This window comes from Emydura macquarii, unplaced genomic scaffold, assembly GCF_026122565.2.
Source record: "Emydura macquarii macquarii isolate MOO-44397 ecotype Brisbane River unplaced genomic scaffold, CSIRO-AGI_Emac_v2 contig_1253, whole genome shotgun sequence".
Taxonomy (NCBI): Eukaryota; Metazoa; Chordata; order Testudines; family Chelidae; genus Emydura; species Emydura macquarii.
In genome coordinates, this window is record NW_027131390.1 from 99537627 (window position 1) to 99561533 (window position 23907).

At 39.8% G+C, this 23907-nt stretch overlaps 1 protein-coding gene across 2 annotated transcripts in view; it reads left to right on the plus strand.

Annotated features, from left to right (window-relative positions):
• Positions 1-444: 444 nt before the first annotated feature.
• OSBPL11 (oxysterol binding protein like 11) overlaps positions 445-23907 on the plus strand; it is a 58079-nt gene continuing 34616 nt past the window's right edge. Inside the window, exons 1-5 of one of the 2 annotated variants that reach the window (XM_067549596.1) lie at positions 445-1140; positions 17062-17130; positions 18057-18232; positions 19413-19492; positions 22771-22953. In XM_067549596.1, coding sequence (XP_067405697.1) covers positions 989-1140; positions 17062-17130; positions 18057-18232; positions 19413-19492; positions 22771-22953 — 660 coding nt within the window. In that variant the 5' untranslated portion in view covers positions 445-988. The remainder of the gene's footprint in view (positions 1141-17061; positions 17131-18056; positions 18233-19412; positions 19493-22770; positions 22954-23907) is intronic. The other variant, XM_067549597.1, reaches the window with a different exon arrangement.

The window sequence follows — 23907 nt, forward strand, 5'->3', positions numbered from 1 at the left end:
TGGACAGGTACCACAGAGAGGGTTGCCACCCTTTGTGCAGGTTAAACTGGTTTGTATTGACCTGGCACGACCCTGGGAGGCTCTGGCAGGTTTCCAGAGGGCTGCCTGCCGGACTCCCCCGAGCAGGTTTCCAAGCTGCTGGCAGCCCCTGAATGCAGGAGCGTCTCACGGCCCCGCTCCCCCCGACCCGTCAAATCGCTCCCCACGAGGGGGGGCGGGGAGAAGAAGCCGCTCCTGTCCCGGAACCGAGTCTTCCCCCTCGGCCCCGGGGAGCGGCTCTGAAGGGGAGAGGCGGCGGGCGGCCCTTCTCCTCAGGGAGCGGGGGCCGCTGAGAAGAAGCGGGCGCCGAGGAGGGGCGGTCAGCCTCAGGAGGTCTCTTCCCGTGACAAAGATGGCAGCCGCGTCTCCCCCATCCCAGGCCCAGGCAGGCGGCTGACCCGGAAGGTCTGTGCGCCAGGGGGAGGCGGTGGCGGCGGCGGCGGCGGGCCCGGCCCAGCGAGGCGGGCTCTCTGTCTCCGCCGCCGCGCGCAGACTCCGAGTCCGGACCGCGGCGGGCGGGGAGCTGGAGCCCACATGAGGCGGGCGCGGCCGAGCCCCACTCCCAGTCCCAGTCTCAGCGCCCGAGCAGCGGCCTGGGGTGGGCGGTGACTCAGGCGCCGCCGGGGAGTCGCCGCCGGGCGGTAGGGAGGGAGCAGGCCGAGCGAGCGAGCGAGCAGCGGCCCCGCGCACCGGGGCATCTCCTTGGAGCCCTGCGGTGCACCCAGCCGGTTCCTCCGCCCCGGTGATAGCTGCACCCCGGTCTCTCCCCACCGTCTGTCCCGCTTTTCAGGGCCGCTGGCGTCCCCTCTTCCCGGGAGACCCGCTGCTCCTAGGGCCGCGGGTCCCTCCCCCTCCCTGCCTGGGGGTGCTTCGGGAGCGGCGTTTGCGGCGTAGGGCCCTTCGGCCCCCTCCCGCCCTCTGGGGTCTGGGGGCTTAAAAACTCTCTGCCATGCAAAGCGGGGAGCCGGCCTCGGCCGCAGCCATGAGAGTGTCGGAGAGCGAAGCGAAGCTGGAGATCCTGCTCCCGGCCCAGAACAGCAGCAAGAGCCCCGGCAGCCGCGGTGGCGGCAGCAGCAGCAGCAGCAAGGGCTGGCAGTACAGGTAGGTGATGGCCGGGGACAGTCCCCTAAGGAAAGGGGCTGAATGGGATCTTGTGTGAGCTGTTTATGGGTATCCTGCTTTCCCTACCCCGGTACATCAACCTTGGGAGAAAAACCTATTCCCAGAGTCAGACTGCCCCGTGATGTAACATTTTAACACCAGAGGGGACGAAACATGGCCTTACCTATCTCAAACGTCCGAGACACAGAGCTGAACAAGAGGGGAAAGGAAGCTGGGGAGAGAATGGAAAGTCAAAAGCAAAGATTCTCAAGTACATCTCATTTTAGGCCAATATATTTACTTTTACGTCATGTAAATCCATTGTTGTAACTTACTAACATAATTTTAAAAACATCAAGAAGCTTGAAATTATAGAGACTACTATGAGAGAGGTGGACATTCATCCCAAATCACTTCTGCTTCTTACATTTTTAATTATTTGAGTTAATTTCATAAATCCTGACATTTAGGGTTTATGAAGTAGCTCTGTGGTTAGTAAACTTGTCTAATCAGTTTCTTGTTTCTACTAAATGTGTTTATTTTCTTGGATGAGAAGTCACCTTTGTGAAATCTGTTGTCTTGTAGCAGAGAAAACACTTAGCTTATTTGTACTATGGTGAAATTCTATACATCCATTTTATGGCAACAACATGTGATATGTAACATTTGTCTGTTGCACCTGGAAACCATGGACACTGCTGGTTTCCACTTGTAAAACTTGTTTTGAACTTAAGAAAATTATCTTTCATATGTAAAGATCTATAAAATGGTTGTCAATAGTACTGTAATTTCTATGAAGAGTGAGATAAAATCACACACACTAATTCCATTTGCGTGGAATGACATGGCCATGGATTTAATTATATTCTGTCTGTATTTTTTTAGACTTGTATTTAATATTGATGCTTAGTTCAAAGCTTGTTAAAAATATTAACTAATATTAACTATTAGCTATAGTATTAAAGGGAAATTCTCAGATTAAAAACTAAAAAGATTTAAGAAAATCAACTGTTCAGTGTTTATGCTGTTCACTTTTTGCATTTATGTCAGCTTTGACTATGAAAATAGATTAGTTTCCAGTCAGTTAAATTTTCAAGTTCTTGTGCATTAGCACAAAGTTATGGTATTTGAGTTGCAAATGCTGTAAGGGAATGTTTATTGTTTTTAAAAAAAAAAAAAATCAAAACATGGCAACATTTCTATTTATCTTAAGTTTTGAAAAAGGCTGTTCTCGCCTCACCACCTCCAAAAGCTTACACTGTAGTAGGCCAAATTTGACCAGCCAGTGTCTTTAGGAGTTTTACTAAAACCTTTATAATATATATTGAAACCGCATACTTTTCACTTACTGATGATAGGTGGAAGCTACCCTTTCTTCCCCCTCCAAAATGCAGAGACCTTTGATGTCATTAATATTCAGTTGAACAGTAAGTTTATGCCATTTTTAAAATAAAAGGAAAACAATTTTACCAATGTGCAGGATAAATTAAACTGTAAAAGATAAATTCAGTGGTTATGGAGGCAGGATGGGAAGAATCCTTTTTTATTCAATAGACAGTATCAAGTTGAAATCTGATGAATTAAAAAAACTCAAAACAACTAAATAAAAACAGCTTTGAGTGCTGTATTTGCCCTTGAGTCCTGTGGTTTTTTATTGTTTTTGCATTTATATTCTTCTTTCTGCTATTTAATTCCCCCCCATATAGATTATGAGCTCTCTGGGGTAGGGACCACGTTCTTTGTTACATATGTGTACCAATTTAATTTTGTACACCTATGTAATAAAATTTAGAATTTGTATTAAAGTAGTGTGTAGGAACTCCAGTGGTGTTCCTATACACTACTGTAATACAAATTGTAAATAATAATAATGCTATTTGTGAGACTTTCACAAACTGAGAAAGTGACTGACCATTTCAATGGACATTTTCCAAAGTGTCATCTGCCAGTCCAGATAGAATTTTGTCTTCCTTTACAGCATATGGGGACAGGAGAGCACTGAGTTTTAGTACCCCTCTCTTTGCATTATGTAGGAAAGTCAAATTAGTTCAGAATAATGGACACCTAGTCTAGTAATCTATCTCTGACAGTGTCCAGTACTGGAGAGGAAGATTCAAGGAAACCCTGTAGTTGACAATTTAGGGAATAATGTCCCTTATGGGAAGTTTCTTTTAAACCCCTTGGTTGTTTTATAAGCCCTCACACTTCAGGTCACAATCATCTTCAGATTTTTTCCCTCTAATTCTGTCTAACATAGCTGCAAATGTTCTTATATTCCATATAAATATCTAATCCTGTAAAACCTTGACCTCAGTGATGTTTTGAAGCAATGAGTTTAATGGGTTAGTTACACATGGTTAAAATATTTTTATGACTTTTGAAATGTTGCCTTTCAATTTAATTCCCTTATTCTTGTATGGTGAGAATGTAAATAGGTGCAGCCAATTTACCTGTTCTATACCATTCATTATTTCACATACCTCTATCATGTCCCCTTATTCATTATCTGTCTTAAGTGAAACAGTCTGTGTATCTTCAGCCTTTTTTTGTATAGAAATTTTTTCATGCCTCTAATCATTTTCATTACCTTTCTTTGAGCCTCTTCTGTTTCTGCTGTATAGTTTTTGAAGTAGTGACCACAGCTGAGCACAGTATTCAGTCAATGAGACTATTATAATATCTTATTGTTTTGTTTATTTTTTTTTTTGAGTGTTGTGGCACACAGAGTGAAGGTTTATATTGAGCTCCACAGATGCCCTGGTCTCTGCTTTAATGACTTACAATTAATTCAGAGCCCCATAATATGTTTGAATAGTTTAAGATATTCCTTCCAATATGCTTTGCTTTGCATTTGTCAACATTTCATTTAATTTTCCATAATGTTACACATAGTTAATTTTGTTAGGCCTCTCTGAATCATTTAATCTACTCTGCACTTGGTTAACAAATAATTTTGTGTTCTCTGCAAAATTTGGCACCCTACTGTTTGTTCTCTTTTCCAGATCATTGGTAAATGTATTAAACCACACCAGTACTATACATATTTTTGCGGGTACCTAACTAGTCTGTCAACAGTTTGCCATGTTGAAAATTAATAATTTATTCCTACTCTCTGTTGTTGCCAGTTTCTGATTTATGACAGAACTTCACTTCTTCCCATGGTCTACATTAGAGAATTTTGTCGACCAAAGTCAGCTTTGGTCAATAAAACAGGTGGTGTACACACTGCAATTAACTCCCCACTGACAAAACTGCCCTATTTTTTTTGACAAAATAAAACCACCTCAACGAGATGTGTAGGGCTTTTGTTGGCACAGGTAGGCGATGCAGTCTCAATGTAGACACTGAGTCTCCTTACATTGGCTGTGGGGCTGTCAGCTGGAAGCAGGGCCAGAAGCCTGGACTGGGCAAACTGGGTGCTTCTCCACCTGCTCCAAGCAGGGACAGCCTTGTCAGTTACATGGCTGAGCTGTGAAATTGACATGGCGGGGGTTTTAGCCCAAGCAGGAACCAGCTGCCCAGGGCTTGCAGCAGCCCTGGCTTGGACTTTCTTGTCAATTTCACCACTCTGCTGGGTGAAATTTTACTGCTCCACTTTGCTGGAAGCAGGGGCTGCTGGTCTCTGCTCTGGGCTGGGAGCTGGGGACAGAAGTCTGGGTGCTTCTCCACCTGCTCCTGCCAGGGCAGCCTTGTCAATTACAGGGCTGACCTGTGAAAAGTGACATGGTTGCCTGTTCTGGAGGAGAGTGGGGAAGGAGAAGTCCCTGGCCGCTTCCCCTGGCTCTTGGCAGGAAATGGGGAGGGGAGAATTCCCCGGTGGCTTCCCCTGGTTCCTGGCTGGGACCAGGGAATTGGGGGGCAGCCCAGCGGGAGCTTATTGGTCGGTGGTCCCCTTAGGTCGATGGAAGAATGCCTGGTGAGGGGACACTCCATTGGCCCAAGGATGGCAGTGTGGACATCCACCACCGGTGGCTGTAAGTTGACCTATATTAGGCCGACTTATTTTTAAAGTGTAGACAAAGACTTAGTTTACTTAGGACTGTTGTGAGGGAGTTTGTCAAAGGCATATTGAAATTAAAAAAGATAACCTGCAATGCCAAATTAAATTCCAAAGGAAAGTATGTCCTAAATTTAATTGACCAGATCTAAAATATTGAGCTTATGGAATTCCTGAAGTTTGAAAAGAGTTCATAATGGATTCTCAGACTTCCTCCAGATCTCTACAGAAAATTGATTCACAGCACAGAATGATGAGTGATATTTCAAGCCATATAATACAACAACGTTGGGATCCAAAAGTTCAATTTTAGGACAGATTTGAATCCACTATAGGAATATAAATTTGCATGTTATAAAGCATATGACACAAACAATTTAGTTGACTTATTTATCCTGTAAAACTGGCTATAAGCTACAAGACACATAAATGGGTCAACAGGTTTTTCACATTTGAGTGCTGTAGATAAAAAATTACAAACCTGAAACCAAAACTCAGAGGCGTAGCTATAGTCTCAGAAATGATGGTAAAAACAGGCCTCTTTTTAATTTGCATTTTAAACAGGTTTCAGACTGCAAAATTCCCAACATATGGCACAGAAAGAAACGCTCTAGACAAAAATGTATATTAAGTTCCTCTGATACCAATTTCCATCTGTGATAGAGTGGATCTAAATGTGTTCCTCCACACCTCTGGGTCTAATATGGATCCAAAATCCTGTTCCTACTTTTAGGGTTTTGCAATTAGATCATGGGAGAATATTCCAAATTTTGTATAAAATTGAGATTAAAAATTCAATTGTAGAGGTTTGTGTAATAATGCTAGTAAAGGGAGTATGCACAAGTGGACTCCACTCTGTTCAACATAAGATTTTTAAAAGTGAGAAACTTGTAAATATGAAAACCAGGAGAATAAAGGGATCCCAAAACGCAGAACCAAATAGGCCCAGAATCCTCAATTAGGCTAGAAAAGAATGAAATACCCAGACTTTCTCAGTGTACAAAACTAGAGTCAATAACCCCTGACGGAAAATCGTGTGTATCTTTTATTAATAGAAAAAGGAAAAAAGAGTAATGGGCAGCTTGAGATGAGTATGGCAACTTCAAGCCCTTACGAGGAACAGTGAGCAATGATTTTTAGTGTAAAATTCCAAGCATTTCCTTGACTGCCTGTTTAAAAGATAGTTTCAATATTTGTTACCCTCCGGAGGGTAGCTGAATTTAATGAAAAATTGCATATTACTATCAACGACTTAGATAGTTCTTTTTTAAATACCTTCAGAACTCTCTGAACTATGCCATCCATTTCTGGTTTCTTGTTCTTTAATTTATCAACTTGTTTGAGCACCTACTCACTTGATATTGGCCACTTGGACATTGCTGCATAAGCTTGAGAAACTACAGATGAAGTATCATGGTGTCTCTGGATGTTGCTTTCAGGAAACAACAGTTGCAGACTATCATTTCTAGATAGTTACCCCTGTAGTTTCTGTTATCGGGTACTGCTTTTGAACGCCTCTTTGTATAAGATGGCATAGAAAGACATCAGGGAAAAAGTAGTTTCTTATCCATTAGGTGTCCAAGTTCTATGCCTGCCTAGACTCCCTACTCCTGTTGATGGGCGTTAGGAAGGTTATTTCTTTGATGTGTTGATTTTGCTTACTACTAGATTATCTACTTGGATCATAATAGCTAGCGAAAGAGAAAAAGGCAACAGTCTCCTCTGCTGGAAGGGAAGACTTGCACCCATTTGGGCTGCAATAGGATAACTGAGGCAAGACAAATTAATAGGTAGCAAATCTCATTCAAACTGAACACTAGCTAGCAGATGACAGTTCCAAGCAATAAGTATAGCATTGTGAGTCTAGTTTTCCATTTATATCACAATTCCTCTCAAAGGGCAAAGAAAATAGAAGTCAAAATAGGTTAGATCTTTTATCCACCGTTTTTATAGGAACCTTATTTGATTTTAATTGGTTATATATTGTAAATTAACTGTACTGACCTTGACCTGGGGATTGTTCTATCTTTGAGCAGATGTGCAGGCATTAAGGACATGGAATAACTTGTGGCTGAAAGATAAAGAAATATATATTCTGCATTTTAAAATGTGCACTGACTATGCATTCTTTAGCAGGATATTGTGGGAAGTGAATTCTAAAAGCAGTTGACACAGCAGATAAAAGCTGATCCCAGATGACTTAGAGTAACGTTTTGAGGAGACTAAAAAGCCTAACGTTCTTGCATTTCAGACCGAGGAGGAATAAAACCATGTAAGGCAGTGAAAGACCATGAAATGTATTACAAACAATCTTTAATCAAATCTAAAATTAGCTAACAGCTAAGGCATATATTTTGAAATTGAGGTGAGTGGCTTCTTGGGTTTCACTTGGATAAGAATCCTTCCTTCCTGAAAGCTAAGAGATTGGGACGGGGGAGGAAAAAAAGATTATTTAATCTCTGTGGTCTCTTATAACATGCCTGTCCCCTAGAGTATTTGAGTCCCCAAATGCTAATTTTTAAGCCTACTGGTCTGCCTTTTAAGGGTGTAAATTAAACTAGCAAAACCAAGAAAACTCGGTTATTGCAGCACATACAGTATTTGAGAGCACTGGTTGGTTATTCTCTAACCTCTGCAGTAGGTTGACCCTTAATTCCTAACTCTGATTTTCTTTGTTTTTGTTATATACTTATGTCAACGTTATAACTAAGTTTTAGCTGTGCAGTGCATCAGAATTGCATAGTTAGTAATAACTGGGCTGGTTAATATTGGATTTTTGAGAATAAGCTAGAGCTTCCGTTAAAGTTAAGATGCTTAATATTGTGATGAGTAAGGAAGTTTAGATGCATCAGTTTTAGTGGCCTGTTTTCTTAGGCCACTTTTTTGCAACTTTCACTCTTATTTCTTCCTATCCCTACCTGTTCTCTCTTGCCATCTTCTCTGCTCTGTTCTATTTAAAAGTAAAACTTGTTAGACTCCTTATTTTGTGGAATTTCTTTTTTGGTGGCAATTTCAAATGATCGTTCTAAACCTTTCACTTTGCTGCAGCCAGCCCACAGAGCCTTGCAGAAAGAGAGGCAAAATGACAGATTACCTGATAAATCTGTTTTAGGGCTGGCATGCTTGCTTCTCCTCTGTCCCCATTTTGCTGTTCTTCCTCCTCCTTTCCTAGTTTTCTCTGTTACTGATGCCATTAAAACACTCATAGGTAGATGCTGGAATTGTGACATCAAGAAGTAAGTCACCAATTGGCATCACCGTCTCTCTCTCCTTCCACCTTTATTTTTCTTCTGTTTCCATACTGTTTTTCTATTGGTTAAATGCTTTAGCTCTAAATTTCCAATTATTAGAAATGTGGATGCTTCAATTTTTAGGTGCCCAGCTTAAGACACCTTAAAGATGCCTGGCTTTCAGAAAATAAAGTGCTGAGCCCCCCACCCTTTGAAAATTGGGGCCCTTTAAGGTGACTCATGCTGTGTACCAAAATTTTGAAGCATCCAAATAATTAGTAATTTGAAAACTTGGCCTTAATTCTTAAAGTGTGTGTGGCTTTTTAAAACCCTTTATTATTAAAGTTAAAATTGGTATATGCTTTGTCTTGTTTAAAGCTTGCCTTTCTCCTCCACATTCTATTTTTTGCTTTCCTTTTCCTTTGTAATTCCTGCTCCTCAGTTCCCCCACAGTCTCTTCCCATTTGCAGCTCGTGCCTTTTTTATCTCACCTCCTATGCCTGCTACAGACTCGCTTTTCTTATGTATCCAGTGACCTCCTTCTTCTCCTTGAAATCTCTGAGAAATTGCTTCTTTCATGACTAATCTCCACTATAGCACAATGCCCTGAATCATGCAAAAGTTAATAAATCTTTTATTTAGAAAAACCCAATAAAAATAAATTCAAAGTGAAGGCAAATTAATTGATCTACTTACAAAGTAATACACTCAAGCAGTCTGCAAAGCACAGTGTGCACCTGCAATGGGTTGGTAATAAACAATTACATGCCAGTGTGGAGTTATGGCACCACTGTTCAAACATTGTCTGTTGGGAGCTGCAATGGCAAGTCTCGGTCATGGGAATCTGCACTGGCACACAGTCAGTCGTGAGTCATCAGAGGGGATGGCTGAAAAAACTTAGAGCTTGATGCTGTTTATCCTCATTTTGGACTTCTCTAGAGTGAGAGAATGCATTCTGTTAACAAATGAGTTAAGCACAACTTAGCACTCAATATAGACAAGGAATGTCGAGTTTAAAATTGTTGTCTGGCTGTTGTTAACCTTCGGGTCCATCCTAGGTTCACAAATATTAATATGACAAGGAGATATGATTTTAAAACATGACTGTCCTTGTGTTAACAAATGTTATACCAGAAAGCATTTTCTCAGTGTAGGTAAGCCCTTCATATTTATGGATGAACTAATGCACTAGATAGGTATAATTGGAACAAAGGAAAGGTCACATAAGATGTTGGCATATGAGGAGTGAATCTGGGGGGTATAAAAGAAGTGGACAGGGGTTAAATCTAAGAAATCTCTACAGAACATATGCAAACTGCAATTTTGCAAAGGCATATAGGTGTATAACTTGGCCAGATTTGGGCAGATTTTCATAGGGATAGTAAAGGCACATTCCTGACACAGAGGTCAACCAGCCCTTGTCAGATGTCAAGGCTCTGCTACAGAGCTAGAGGGGGAACTAGAGGCTCTGTCTTCAGAGCAGGGTTTGAATGATTATAGGAAATAAGGCATGGGGTCCACACATTGAGCAAGGAGGAGAAAGCACAATATTCAATAGCTGCAAATTAATTAAGCACTGTCCTGTGCTCTAAATGAAGTAGGGCAAAAAATCATGTAATTAAACACTATCATAATGTATACACATGGAGGCCAAATTAAGGTTGCAAAGGCAATCTTAATTCTGGCATTTCCTAGCTTTTGGATGCTTGACTTTGCTGCAATGTTAATGTTCTTTGTGGCACTTACAATAATCTTTCTTCCAAGATTCTTCCAAAGGTGGTTTAGGTGCTAGTGAAAGGACTTAATAGTGGAAGTCAGTCAGTTGCATAATTGATAGGACGTAGGCCATTCAGATTGCTTATGACTTGATGTTTGCTGCAAAGTCTAGAATAGCAGTGTACTGTCTATCAGTTCAATTCCTGGATTCTGGTTTAGTTTTACAGTTACAAGAACATTTCTTCATGTTTCTTGGTAGGCGTGGGCCTGCTACATACTGTTGTTTAGCAGTTAGTACTAGGCAAAAAATGCATTTGTGAAAAGAGACATAGGAGCTGCAGAGCAAACCATTGTTCTGGGTCATGTGATGCTTTATAGAGGTTTGTTATTTTACCTGTTTCAGTGCATAGTTATTGCTTAGGGTCCATCAGGCATATTCTTGAAGCCAAATAAAAAGGATTTCACTAGCTTCTAACAGTTAAATCCTTTTTATTTGGCTTCAGGAATATGCTGGACATTTAATCCAAACAAAAGGCATAGAAGGAAGTATTACGTTGTAGCATAATTGTGAGCAGAGTTGCTTTCATTCACCCACTGAATTTAATGAAATTGATGTCAGGAGACTACCAAGTGAATGTTCCATTGGTATTTATCAGAAGCTACAACTACTAAGTGAAGTGGTGCATTGTTTAATTTGCGGTACCAGACTCCAAGGGAAATTTGCTGATATTATGCAAATTATAATCTAGCTGTACCTATGCAGACAGTAACAATTTCTGTTCTCCAGTGTGTAATGTAACCTTACCATTGAAATGTAGGTGTCTTGGGCAATCTGTTTGACCCATCCAGCTCCAAAACCGTGCTGTTCATTTTATCTAGAAGTACACAGCAGACTGTATTAATGATCATTTTAATGGTGGTCTTCAGAAGCAAGATAATCCAAATATAGGATTTTCAAAAGTGGCTAGCGGTTTTGCGTCTCTCCATTTTTGGGTGCTCAATTTGAGATATTTTTAAAGGGGCCTGTTTTTCAGAAAGTGCTGAGAACACACCCTATGAAGTGCTTCAAATTGAGGTCTCTGATACTGTAAACCAGTGTCATGCATGGATTTACTCAGATTTCATTTTGAATTGAAACATGTAGCTGTGTATGTCGGAGGAGTCTTTGCTACATTTAGACATTGTCTTTACAGAGTAGTTTAATGTAAGCAGAAGTTAAATTGCTTGTCTAAACACCCACTTCAGTTGTTTTGAATGGCAGATATATTTTAAGTGCTAAAGAGCCTTTCTAAATGGCAGTGCAGTTAAGCAGGCCATTTTACAGCTGTCCAGTGAGAACAGTATTTTACCTTTTATTCATTAGGTGTTGGATCTTTGATCTGTTTGATAATTTCTGCCCTGCACCAGAGTTAGTGTGGTCACCTCAGCAATTTCATTAGTGTAATGGACAGTAGCTATTACTATGCTTCCATTATCCAAGTCATTAATGAAAATATTGAACCATTTCAGAGGCAGTACTGACCCCTACTGGACTCCATTAGCTACACCCTGGAAATGAGATTTATTTGACATGATTTCTGGCTATTCCTTATAACCCTCTTATCTAGGTGCTTACAAATTGATTGTTTAATAATTTGTTCCAGTATCTTTCAGGTGTCAATTAGCCTGACTGACTGATGGTCTGTAATTCACCAGGTCCTCTTTGTTCCCCCCCTTTTAAAGATAGGTACTGTGTTTACCCTTTTCCAGTCCTTGGGGACCTCATTCATTTTCCATGAGTTCTTGAAATAAATCCTAATGGTTTTAAGATTGCTTCACCTAGTTCCTTAAGTATCCTAGAGGAACTTATTTCCTAGGTTTGCTTGCTCTGTATTTGAATGAATTCAGGAGAATGTGCTGATTGCCACAGAGACTATTAAGTGTGAGAAATATAGTTCTTCTGCCGCAAGTCTAAATGAAGGAGCAGGAACCACTGCTGCTTCCAGTTTCTAGTTGACTGTTCAAATGTTGGCGAATTGCCTAGTGAATCTTCCTATTTTTTTTTTTTTCAAAAGCTATTTAAAAAAAGGAAAAAAAGCATGCCAGAGAATGTGCCAGTGGCATAGATATGGGTGGGCCTGTAGCTTTGAAAGCAGGCCCACTCAATTAGATTTTAAGCAGTTCGTCCCGTGTTTTTATCAGCCTCTGTTTTGCTTGTGACATAAGGCTTGTGCCAACCCGTGTCAACCACAGGCCCTGCCAAAAAATAACTTCTGGCTATGCCCCTGGAATGTGCTTTTTCAAGGATCAAGTGACTTCTGCCCTCTCTCACTTGATGCCTATAGGGTCCCACCCATGCCCAAAAGTTAGCAATAGGGGGAATAGAACTATTGTGATTTTGATGGTTTCCCAGTACCATATGGGCTTGGCATCACGTTCTAGGGACCTATTGTCAGAGGAAGTTGTAGGGATAGTTTTGTCACCCCCCCCCCCCTTTTTTTTTTTAAAAGAACTAATAATGCTATGTAAATGGAAACTTTTGGATAGCCCATATATGAGAGGAATATACTAACATAGGCAGCAAGCCCACGGACACTTTTCCTGAGATTTTTAGATGAGCAAATGTTAAGGGAGAATGGGGTATTACCTTTCAGTTAGGAATTTTTAAAAACAAGTAACTTAGTTTAAAATTTTTCAAAAACATTAAGTTGTGCATACTGTTATCCTACATATAACTCTCTTTTCTCTCTCACTTTTCCTGCTTTTGTTTGTTATACTCACTTCGTTACAATCGAATTGAAGGCAGCATGTAAGTTCTTGGTGGATGAGACTCTGTTTTCCTATGTATTCATACAGAGCTGGGTACAATGGGGCCCTGATCTTGAAGGTGCCTTCAGGCACTATACTGTAATAAATAAAAATGTTATGATGGGAGTAATAAGACTGCTGTTTAGTCTGCAAATTTTCTCTTAGCATGCAAGCGCTTCTCAGTCTGATGAAACATTGCATCCTTGTTAATTTTTTTTAGTAGTTCTTTTTGGTGGGGAGCCATGGCAAGCAGCAAGGAAGTTTGCTCTCTGCTTTAATCTGTTTTAGTAGAGTCAGTTTGTGAGGCATATTTGCTCCTTGGAACTGGTCATTGGAGTTTTGGCTGAGTTTCCTGAATGAGAGGGGTGCCTGCATGCCTTCTGTGATCATCTGTGTTCAAGGGCTGCTATTTTTAGTGTTAAGTAAACAAGTTGCACAAAGAATATACTGAGGTTTAGTATCACTGATTTCTTCTACAACAGGAAGCTGGCCTGCAAGGCTCTGACATCTGCTATCACTTGGACAGAGGACCACCAGTAATAATACAAATGGACTAATAAGAGTCAGTTGTGGGAAAAAGTAGTTTTACGTTTTTAATTATGCTTGGACATAACTGAATTTAGGTATCTGAAATCTGTCCATTGGAAAACATCTGGAACTGTTTCGCTTTTGTTCAAGAGAGCGTTTGGGCTATGTAGGAATCTAGTTTCTGAGAAAAAGTACTTCATTGGTGTAGTTTGCCCATCAGTAAAATTCAGATAATTCCTACTTTCCTCAAAGGGGTATTTGTAAAGGCGTTTGAAGATGGAAAGTGCTGTATATATGTAACTGCCTAGCTTTAGTAGCCCAGAGTGTCTGTCAGGAGAAGAATGGTTTTGTGGATAAGACACTGGACTATAGCTGAGATTTGCTTTCTGGTTTTTTTCTGCCACAAACTTCCTGTGTGAGGTTGGGCAAATAACTCTGTCTTTCGGTTCTACAGTTCTCGAAGTGTAACATGGAGGTAATACTTCCCTTTCTTAGAAGGGTGTTGTGAAGATAGATAAATGGTTTGACATGATCAGATACTGTAGTGGTAGTGCCCTTGCAAAGTTTATAAATAAATTCCATTAGCTTAAGACTATCAAGATCAACATATCTATGTAAATAACGTATGCAAGTTTGGGCCTTCAGCTCATTTTTAAAGGGAATGCATAAGGGATCAATCTTGTTATATATGGGCTTTTTTTGTAAAAGCAGTTACTGCACACTGAGGAATATCAAAAGGCAAAATAGAGGCCTCATTTTGCATTCTTCAGTGAATACATGTACATACATGTAAGTAGGAGTTCTTAATGGTAGGATTTCTATGAAATGGGCACAAGGATTTCATTGTAACACATCTATCTATTTAATATATTTGACTAGTATTATAATAAAAGTGGCAGACTACTGTAGTGGTGGTGGTAGTAAATAAGGCTATGATTTTGGCACAGCAAGTTTTAATAAATGTCATGATAGAGATGCAGGAAAAAAACAAAGTCACAGAAAGGTCTCCACCAACCTTCCTGGCAGGGGTGATGTGGTTTTGCTTTTATACAGATTAGCCATGTACTTCTCATGCAAGGCATACCACAGGAAAAGACATTTCCTGTCCTGGGTTCTTGGTGGCCTAAATAAAGTCATTGAAATCTTGGAAAAGCTGGGTGCCGGAAGGGTTGGAAAGGAAGCTGACCCTGCAGCAGTGGCTTCTGGACCCAGCTCCCCGCTTTGGGCATGAGACCTGATGCCACTAAAGTTTGGTGTATCCGCCCCTCCATAGATGGAGATGGAGGGGCAGACAGGCCAAATTTGATTGGCATTGTGACCCCATACACTAGGTTGCAACGGCATTTTGGTTTGGCCCATCTGCCCCCCTGACTCCATCTGCGGAGAGGTTGGTACTGAAAACCCAGATTGCAACACTTGGAGCTGGGCCACTGCAGTTCCCCTTCTTCCCTCAGCCATTTCCAGGATTTCTCTGATTTTTATTTAAATGTAGACCAGGCAGAAGATGAATGTTTCTGACTCCTTTATGTTTGTCAGTTATTTACATGCTCTCTGTGAATGGTTTTAAAAGGAAAGAATTTTGATGGAGACTGCCAAAGGGGAAAAATAGGTCGTCATGTTTATTAAAAGTTGCAATCATACATGTCATCCAATACAGTTCCTCCATTCTGTATGTAATAGAGCTCATTGTCCAGCTGCATTGGCAAAATTGTGAGACCTGTAGGAAAGAGATTGTCCGATAGGGTTGAGAAGATGCACCTAGTCTATGTAGACCTGTTTTGTATTGCTGTATGACCATATGCAACTGCAGTCACTTATGTTTTGTAGGTCACAAGCCAGTTGCTACATAAAATTAAACTGCCTTACTTTTTTTCAAGCTATGAGCTTCAGATGTGCCATTTTTTGTGTACCATAATTGGGTAAAAGAATTAGTGCTACTTTGTTTTGATTTCCTCTGCAAAAAAAAATTAGAGTATTATTCATACATAAACTGTCTGAACACCTTCATAGACACACAGTCAGCAAAACCTCTTCCAGGGATAATGATTTAGCATATTACTTTGGATTGCCCTATTAGGTGTATCATAAAAATGACAGACGTAGTTTGGTGTAATTTTTTTTGCATTATGTTTCAATAATTCTGAATTTTACATATGTAAACGTTTTAACATGGTCATGTTAGTGAAGCCTTTTGTAAACAAAATGTAGGTAACAGATTGATTTGTGCATGCAGACAAAGATTTCCCACTTTACCTGATATTTACTGGCTCTAGCAGTCTGTTAGTGAATGGATTTTACATTAATCCCTTGGCTTCAGTAGCCATATTCTGCCAGTGAATGTTCTTTTAGTAAAGATGAAAAACTCATTTACTTGTCAGTGAGTTACCTAGGTAAGGTATTCCCATGTATGCTGAATTCCGTGAACTGTAAGAACCATCAACTGTAATAAGGGAAAGGTTTGAGATTTAATTATCTTTATAATTCTCTGTAACAGTAAATAATTGTCATTACAGCCAATAATTGCAGTCTTATGAGACCTGGGTTCCTGATTCTGACAGTAGGCAAGTCACTTCATCTTTCTATGCCTCAATTCCCCACTGTAAAATTGAGAACTTCTACCCTTTTGTCTTGTAAATTTGAATTGTAACCTCTTCTGGTCAGTCACTGTCTTTTACTACGTGCATATGTATAGTGCTTAGCATAATGGGGCCTCTAGGGACTACTGTAATACTACTCTGAGCTGCTGTCATAAGAAGACAGGCTCTGCCAAGTAAATTCATAGTAATTATTTTGTCAAATGTTTACTAATTGAGAAAATATACTAGTTTAGTAGTTTTGTATATAGCTCTTAATATTGCTAAGTGCCGACTGCCCTCAGTGCCTCTTGTCTGCTCTGGGAGTTAGAGCTGAGCACCTTTCAGATTTGGGCCCCCCAAGAGAAAAGTTACTTGTTCATCTTTTGTGCCAACCTGTTATGAAACAAATGGAGAAGACATTTTAATACGTTCAAGTATTTCTTAATGTGATCTGAAATGACATCTTGGGTTTCTCAGGGCATCTTCTCTATTTGCAGTATGTCAGTTTTAATGTAGTTGTTGATGGTTCTGGAAATTCAGCATAAATAGAACTTTATTTACTTAATTATAATGCCTAATGGTAGATTTCTTTTCAATTATTGAGGTAAATAAGGGTCTTTTTTTAAGGTGGTGAAAAATAATTTTGTATAAAAGCTCAAAACTACCCCCTTGAGAGAAGAGGGGTAGGAGGCAGGAGTCATAAATAGTATATTGAGTACTTAATATTGAAGCATCATAAATGTGTCAAAGTGTCTGTTGTATATTACTGATCCAGAGTGTCATTCATTGCTTCAACAATATTGAAAATTTACTTTCTTTAATTTTACTAACAATCCAGTAAGTCTGCTTAAAATGTCTTTATTCTGTAGTAAGCGTGAAAAATGAATGAGCATGAAAAGTCTGCTAAAATCATTATTGGTAGGTGTTTATCAAATATTCCAAATTCTCCTTTTAAAAATAAATTTTGAGCATTTGTTGAAAGTGGACTTTAGACTACATAAATGAAGATCTTGATCTTCTACTTGAAGGCTTTTAATTGTGGTTTATTTGGACTTATCTAACTGTTTTTGTCTTGTTTTTGTAACAGTGATCACATGGAAAATATTTATGGCTATTTAATGAAATATACCAATCTCGTCACTGGCTGGCAGTATCGGTAAGTTTGATGTTGTTGTTGTTGCATTTTTTTTTTAAAATGAAGTTGATTGACATTATCTAAATCAATGTGTTTTTTGGGCAATTAATTTTTTTTTTCTGCTAAGCAGTTAAAATAATGAAAAGACTTGTATGCGTTTTTCAGTTTAATATGGCTTAAACCAACAAGTAGGTAAGAGACGGACATGCCACATCCACATTAGGAATTACATTTTATTTTAGTACGTGACTAAGAGATTAATCAAAAGCAGAGAGGGATTGCTCAGTGTTTAAATAGCCTTTTCTCAGTGATATATGAGTGTAAGGGGGCATTCAACAACACTTTCTCAAACTTTATTTATATGGCACCACAACAATACGCCTGACTTTGAGGTTGGAGGCACAAGCTCTCTAATGCAGCGTGTTGCACAACAGTAGTGGCAAAGAGTTTAGCTAAGGACATCTGTTGAAATACCTTCTCTTGTGAGTTGTATAAGTTGTGAATATGTCTGTTCCTAACTAGCATTGCTCCTGTGATGTAAATTGCATTCCCCTATCTTTGTTGCCGATGTTGCTTTGTCCTAAAGTTTCTCATATGCATACTGCTAAATCTTCTAAGACTGCATTCCTGAAGTATCACAAATGTACTTTTTAATTTACTTAAATCTTGACAATTCACGTACACCATGCAAAGTTCTGATCTTTAAAGAAAAGAATCTTTGTGTGAATCTAATCTTGTTCAATTTTTAACAATATTTAGTGTGTTTGGCGAGACTGTGCTGGCAAATTGTGATATTTGCATAAATCCTTTTGGTGTTTCATGGTCCGATTAAAACAAAAACGAATTCTTCCCAAACTTACGTGGAGATAGTCTTGGTTGCTGATGATTATGTTAAAAAGATGTGCATTAGTTTTATTTTATAAATTGACTTTTTGTCGCAATCACAGGTTTTTTGTTTTAAACAATGAAGCTGGCCTACTGGAGTACTTTGTGAATGAACAGTCTAGAAATCAAAAGCCCAGAGGTACCTTGCAGCTAGCTGGAGCTGTAATTTCACCCAGTGATGAGGACTCTCATACCTTCACCGTTAATGCTGCTAGTGGAGAGCAGTATAAGCTAAGAGGTAGGACTTAAGTTCTTGGACAGGAGATTTTTTCCACTAGAGGACACTCCTGCCTCCTGTTTGTGGTTGTAGTTTTGTGTTTGTTTTTCTGTTTGCTGATGAACAAAACTGCACACACTAAGAATGTAATGTCCTAACTTTTTTTGTATGTGGCCCCAAAATCTATGGATGGTGGTTTTTCCAAGACCATAAATTTGATTTGGGAAGGAACCTCTGTATACTGTCCCTTAAGTTCTATTTCAGTGTTTCATAACCTATTGTAGGTAGCAATGTTGCACTGCCCCTTCAGGATGAACCACACTAGACTAACATTAAACCTTTTGCTTTTAAAATTTGATTCCTGATGGGAAGATAGCCAGCCAATAATTCCAGTAGCAAAAAGCTTAAAGTATCAGTATTGTAGATTTACCAGAGAGGAAACTGCATTTCTTCTGAAGGACAATAAAACCAGGATACAATATTGGTTCCATGCACTATAAATAGTTTTATTTGGTATCTCTCTTTACCGGGATAGAAATATTTACTTTGTTGCACTCTTCCTACTTACAGCTTACCTTAAAACAACTTTTTTATAAAATATATATACTTCTGTTGAACATGATTTGTGTTTAACAAGCTTTTTATTTCTTAGAACTCATCCATATGTAGAACTAATTCAAAATATTGCTCAGTCCCTTTTGAGCATGACATGGCTTTTGTTAATATGATGCTAATTTGTTTTCTCTCCTCCTCCTCCCCAAACCAAAACCTGTGGCTTTCTTTATAACCATAAAAGTGTAAATGTAGGTGTACAGATTTGGCCTTTAAATATTCATTGTAAACATCTGGATAACTGAGCCTATTCAGGTCCTGGTCCTGCAGTTCTCATCCTTGTAGTCTTGGAGTTACTGGAACTTACTTGTATGAGTCCAGAACACAGGGTTGGAACCTCACGTTGCTTTATGGCATACCTCACAGGATTTTTGCCCTTCAAAACAAGAAATGCGTTACATTGATCTTCTCTGTGATAGAGGAGACTTGAAGAAGCAGACTCCCCCCTTCCCCTCCGAAGGTCAAAAATGCCTTTAACATACAACTGACATTAGTGCTATTTTAAAGAAGTAAGAAAAATGATCTGTACTCTTGCCTATACTTTAATTTTTGTTCCTGTAAGAAATTATTTTTGTTTGCTTTTTATCAGCCACTGATGCTAAAGAACGACAGCACTGGGTTAGCAGACTCCAGATATGCACACAACATCACACGGAAGCAATTGGAAAGGTACTGCATGATTTTAATGTGTTCCTGGTTAAAAAGACATAAGAAAATATTCACGTTCTTAATCAGTTTGAGTCTGTGGTAAAAGCAACTGAAAACTGATATCTGCACCATGGATTAATAGAACATAAGGTTAAGGTAGAAATCTGAAAAGTTCTCAAGACCTAAAGAAGAAACAAGACAGTGTGGCTGAGTACACTTGACCTATAGTCTGTAATGGAAATGGTCTTTTCCTAAAATACGTAATAAGGTACTGTGAAATGGTGAAGGCACTGCAGCCTGTAAAGTGTTAACAGGTTCCAGCTGGTCATATGGCTGCTTGGACGGAGTATAAAAGGAAGAGGAAGCTGAAGTCTCTCGGAGTTTTAAAGTTGAGTGTTTTTCAATTGATTTGCTTTTGTTTTATGGGTAACCAACCCCACACAAGCCCTGAGGAAAGGGCCTTGAAAGGACTAATGGTTGGAGCTTGATTTGCCCTTCCTTGATAGTTTATACCAGGTACATTTAGGATGAAACTTGAAGTTTAGTGACTTGAGCTAATGTGTCCTAACCTCAAACGTACAATAATATTGTTCTAGCAACATGGTATATAAATCAGTGGCTCTCAACCTTTCAAGACTACTGTACTCCTTTCAGGAGTCTGATTTGCTTTGTGTACCCCAAGTTTCTCCTCAATTAAAAATTACTTACTTACTAAACAGTGGTGTACTGGGGGGGGGAGGCAAGGGAGGACTGGACACTCACCTGGGGTGGGGGGGCGCTGGGCTTCCCCTTCACGATGTGAAGGGGATGGTGTGCGCTGGCCCCTCCGATGCCCTCTGCGCGTTGTGAAGGGCTGGCCTGGCGCCCCACCCCCCTAGGCCGGGGGTGAGGCCGCCACATCCAAGCCAGCACCAGGCTGCGGGGCTGGAACAGCGGGTAAGTGCGGGGCGCTGGGCCAGTTCTTCACAATGGGCACGGGGTGCCCCGGTGCACATTTTGAAGGGCCGACCCAGGCGCGCGCGCACACACCCCCCCAGGCAGGTACAGACCCTCCCTCCCCAGGGCAGTGGGGGGCGGTGCTGGGACCCCTCTTGCCCTGCACGGGGGGAGCATGAGGCAGGGGCTGCGCAAAGGCAGGCTACGCCACTGTTACCAAATCAGACACACACATACGAAAGTGTCACAGCACACTATCATTGAAAAGTTTCTTACTTTCTCATTTTTACCGTATAATAAAATAAATCAATTGGAATATAAATATTGTACTTACATTTCAATGTACAGTATATAGAGCAGTATAAACAAATCATTGTCTGTATGAAATTTTAGTTTGTACTGACTTCGCTAGTGCTTTTTATGTAGACTGTTGTAAAAGTAGACAGATATCTAGATGAGTTGATGTACTCCCTGGAAAACCTCTGTGTGCCCCCCAGGGATAAATGTACGCCTGGTTGAGAACCACTGCTATAAATCATCTGTTTAATTTTCAAAGATTTTTAAAACAATATTTTACTCTTAAGTGTTTTTTGTGGGTTTTTTTGTTTTGTTTTTTAAATTTTGGAAAGAAATTCCTGTATGGACCTTCTGACTAGTTGAGGGGTAGCATAGCAGACATCTGATGAAAAGGTATTGTTCACTGAGTCATGCCATTCCTAATTTTAGCAGGTCTGTTATAAAGGTATGACCCTGGGCTCATTGAGGGTCAGGGAATTAAGACTCCAGAAGTTAATTTATAACAGTGATACAGTGCAAACATTCATCAAGGTGAAAATGTTTGCTGGGAGGTCATGTTCTTTTATTTAACAAGGATATCTTACTGCAGCAAGGGTAACTGTTATCTCCTAACACAAGAAGTCAGCTCCACCAAATTACTATACTTAAGGCTGTTTTTGTATTTGCTCCCACAATACAATTCTACTAAAGTTTTGCTATCTGAATAGCTTTAAAAAACTAGGAAAAACTCAAGGAGCGAGGCTATATTGAATACACCTTTTTGTGCCAAATTCTTGGTTTTAGAACATGAGCTTTGAATTATAGTTGAGATTTTCGGTTGTAGTTTTCAATTTTTGCTTGGCTTGTTTAAAAGGAAAATTTGTGTCCAAATTAATTCCCCCAAATTAGATTTTTTTTAAAGGCTCCTTTCCATAGGTCCATGTTCCTTGAGAGGAGTTTCTAGCAACACTTTCTTGACTTAGGCTACGTCTTCACTGATGGCAGCAAATTCGCCGCTGTCAGATCGATTTCTCTGGATCAACTGAGCGGTCATTGAAGACCTGCTCAGTCGATCCAAAAATCAACATATTAAGACCACCTTCTCAAGTAGCGTAGCGCTGCGTTGATGGGAACGCGGTTCCCGTTGGCGCAGTGCAGTGAAGATGGCGCGCAGAAGAGAAGCAGAGAAGTCAACAGGAGTTACGCAATTTTTTTGCGTAGCTTGCGTAACTCTGGTCGATTGCCGCCGAATCTTGGAGGTAAGTGTAGACAGGGCCTTAGTGTATATTGTATGTTATAGAAGTATATTCTTAAATTTTTGCTTAAATTAACCTAAAATCTGAAAAAAAATCTAAACCCCTAAGGTTCTTCTAAAACAGGATTAACTCCTCTATCTATTATCAAGAGACTGTGCCCTGGTCTATACTACAAACTTATGTCGATATATACGTAGTTATACCAGCCTAACTCCTGGTGTAGACTGTGCTGTGTCAGCGGGAGGGATTCTCCCGTCAGCATAGCTACCTCGTCTTAGGGAGGTGGAGTACCTACGCCAATGGGAGAAGCTTTCCTGTCTGTATTGGTAACATCTTCACTAAGTGCTGCAGCTCTGTAAGTGTAGACAAGCCCTGCATGTGTTTCACGTTACCTTCTAAATGGTTGTAAATGAAATTCTTCTCTATTAAATGTCAAGTTCATCCTTGTGAGTTTGTTGACTGTCAGTTTGCATATTTCTCTTACTACAGAGCTCAAATTTGATAAGAAGGGCCTATTTCTTAATCATATAAAGTGATACATGTTGTTTCATCTCTATTTCTGGGTTGCATGTAAGCAAACAAAAGCTAAGGGCTGTAAGCAGTGCAGCGAGACAATCATCAGGAAATAGCACAAAGGAACAGAAACTTCCTCACTTAACACTTGGTGCAAATAAATTACCAGAGTAGTTGAAAAACAGTGAGTTGATTAATAAGCTAGCTTGCCCTCACTTTATTTAATTCTTGATTTTATATTCTGATTTATGTGCCTAATCAAATGTTTGTTGGGTGTTAGGAATTTTAAATTTCTGTATATGCTTGTTTATTCACTAGAACAATCCTCCTCTGAAATCTCGCAGCTTCTCTCTTGCATCTCAAGGAAGTGGTAACTCTCCTGGTGTGCAGAGAAGACCCAGCCAAAATCCAGTTTCTTTTTTTAATGTTGGAAATCTCAAGTTGCCAACAGGAAAGAGAGTTCCTATTCTGCAGCCAGACCACCTAGTGGATGTTAGAGAGGTTTGTATGAATCAAAATGTAAATAAATTACTTTGAAAATGAAAGAGAACCACCATATTATTATTCTTTGGATGACACAGAAACCCTGATAGTTTTAGAAGGATATAGTATTCCTAAATTGGCCTACAGGGCTAGTGTGTTGCTACGTGACGTTAAAGAGCTGCAGTGTTCCCACTCCAGAACAGGCAGCATTTCAGTGGTGATGGAAATGGTCAGAATGTATTTTCTATCTCACTTTACATATTTAAAGTGCTTTGACATTTAAGATTCTTTATAAATGTCATATTTATTATTTAAATTGTTGGGTGGGAGGTGACTTCAGTGCTGTTACCTGTTGTAACATCCTGACGCTTAAGATTGATCTTCACATATTCCTGTCCCAACTAGTCCTAGCATTGCAGCAAAGAGGATGTCATATCACATATTTCTTCCTTTCTTCCCCCTCCCAAGCCTTAGGAGAGATTACTTCTTTAAGGGCTGATCTTTTTTCATGAGCTTCATCTGATGAAGGAGGAGTAAGATTGGTTCACATCAGAGAATTTTGCTAATAATAGTAATGTTACAAAGTTCTATGGCCAAAACTCTCAAAGTACTGTATGTGATTGAAATGGGAAAGCAAAGAAAAGGATGCAAGCCAGCAATATGATTCCACTGAATTCTACATCTGGATGAATGGTATACATTGGTAAAAGGGGTGAGCACTTCAGTGCATGAAATCCTTTTTTGTATTCTTCCTTCCCTGCTGCCAATAGAAAAAGTTGGTTAAACATTTTTAAATGTTTGCAACATATATCACTTTCATCTAAAATGTCTCCAAAAGGAAAACTTATTGCACCAATCAGCAGAATTAAAGGTCTGTTGTTTTCCTTATGTGGCATCTCCATTACTGGAGGTTTGCAACTGTAGTAGCCTGTTTTGTACAATTCTCTGCTAATCTCTTTGTGGATGAATAGT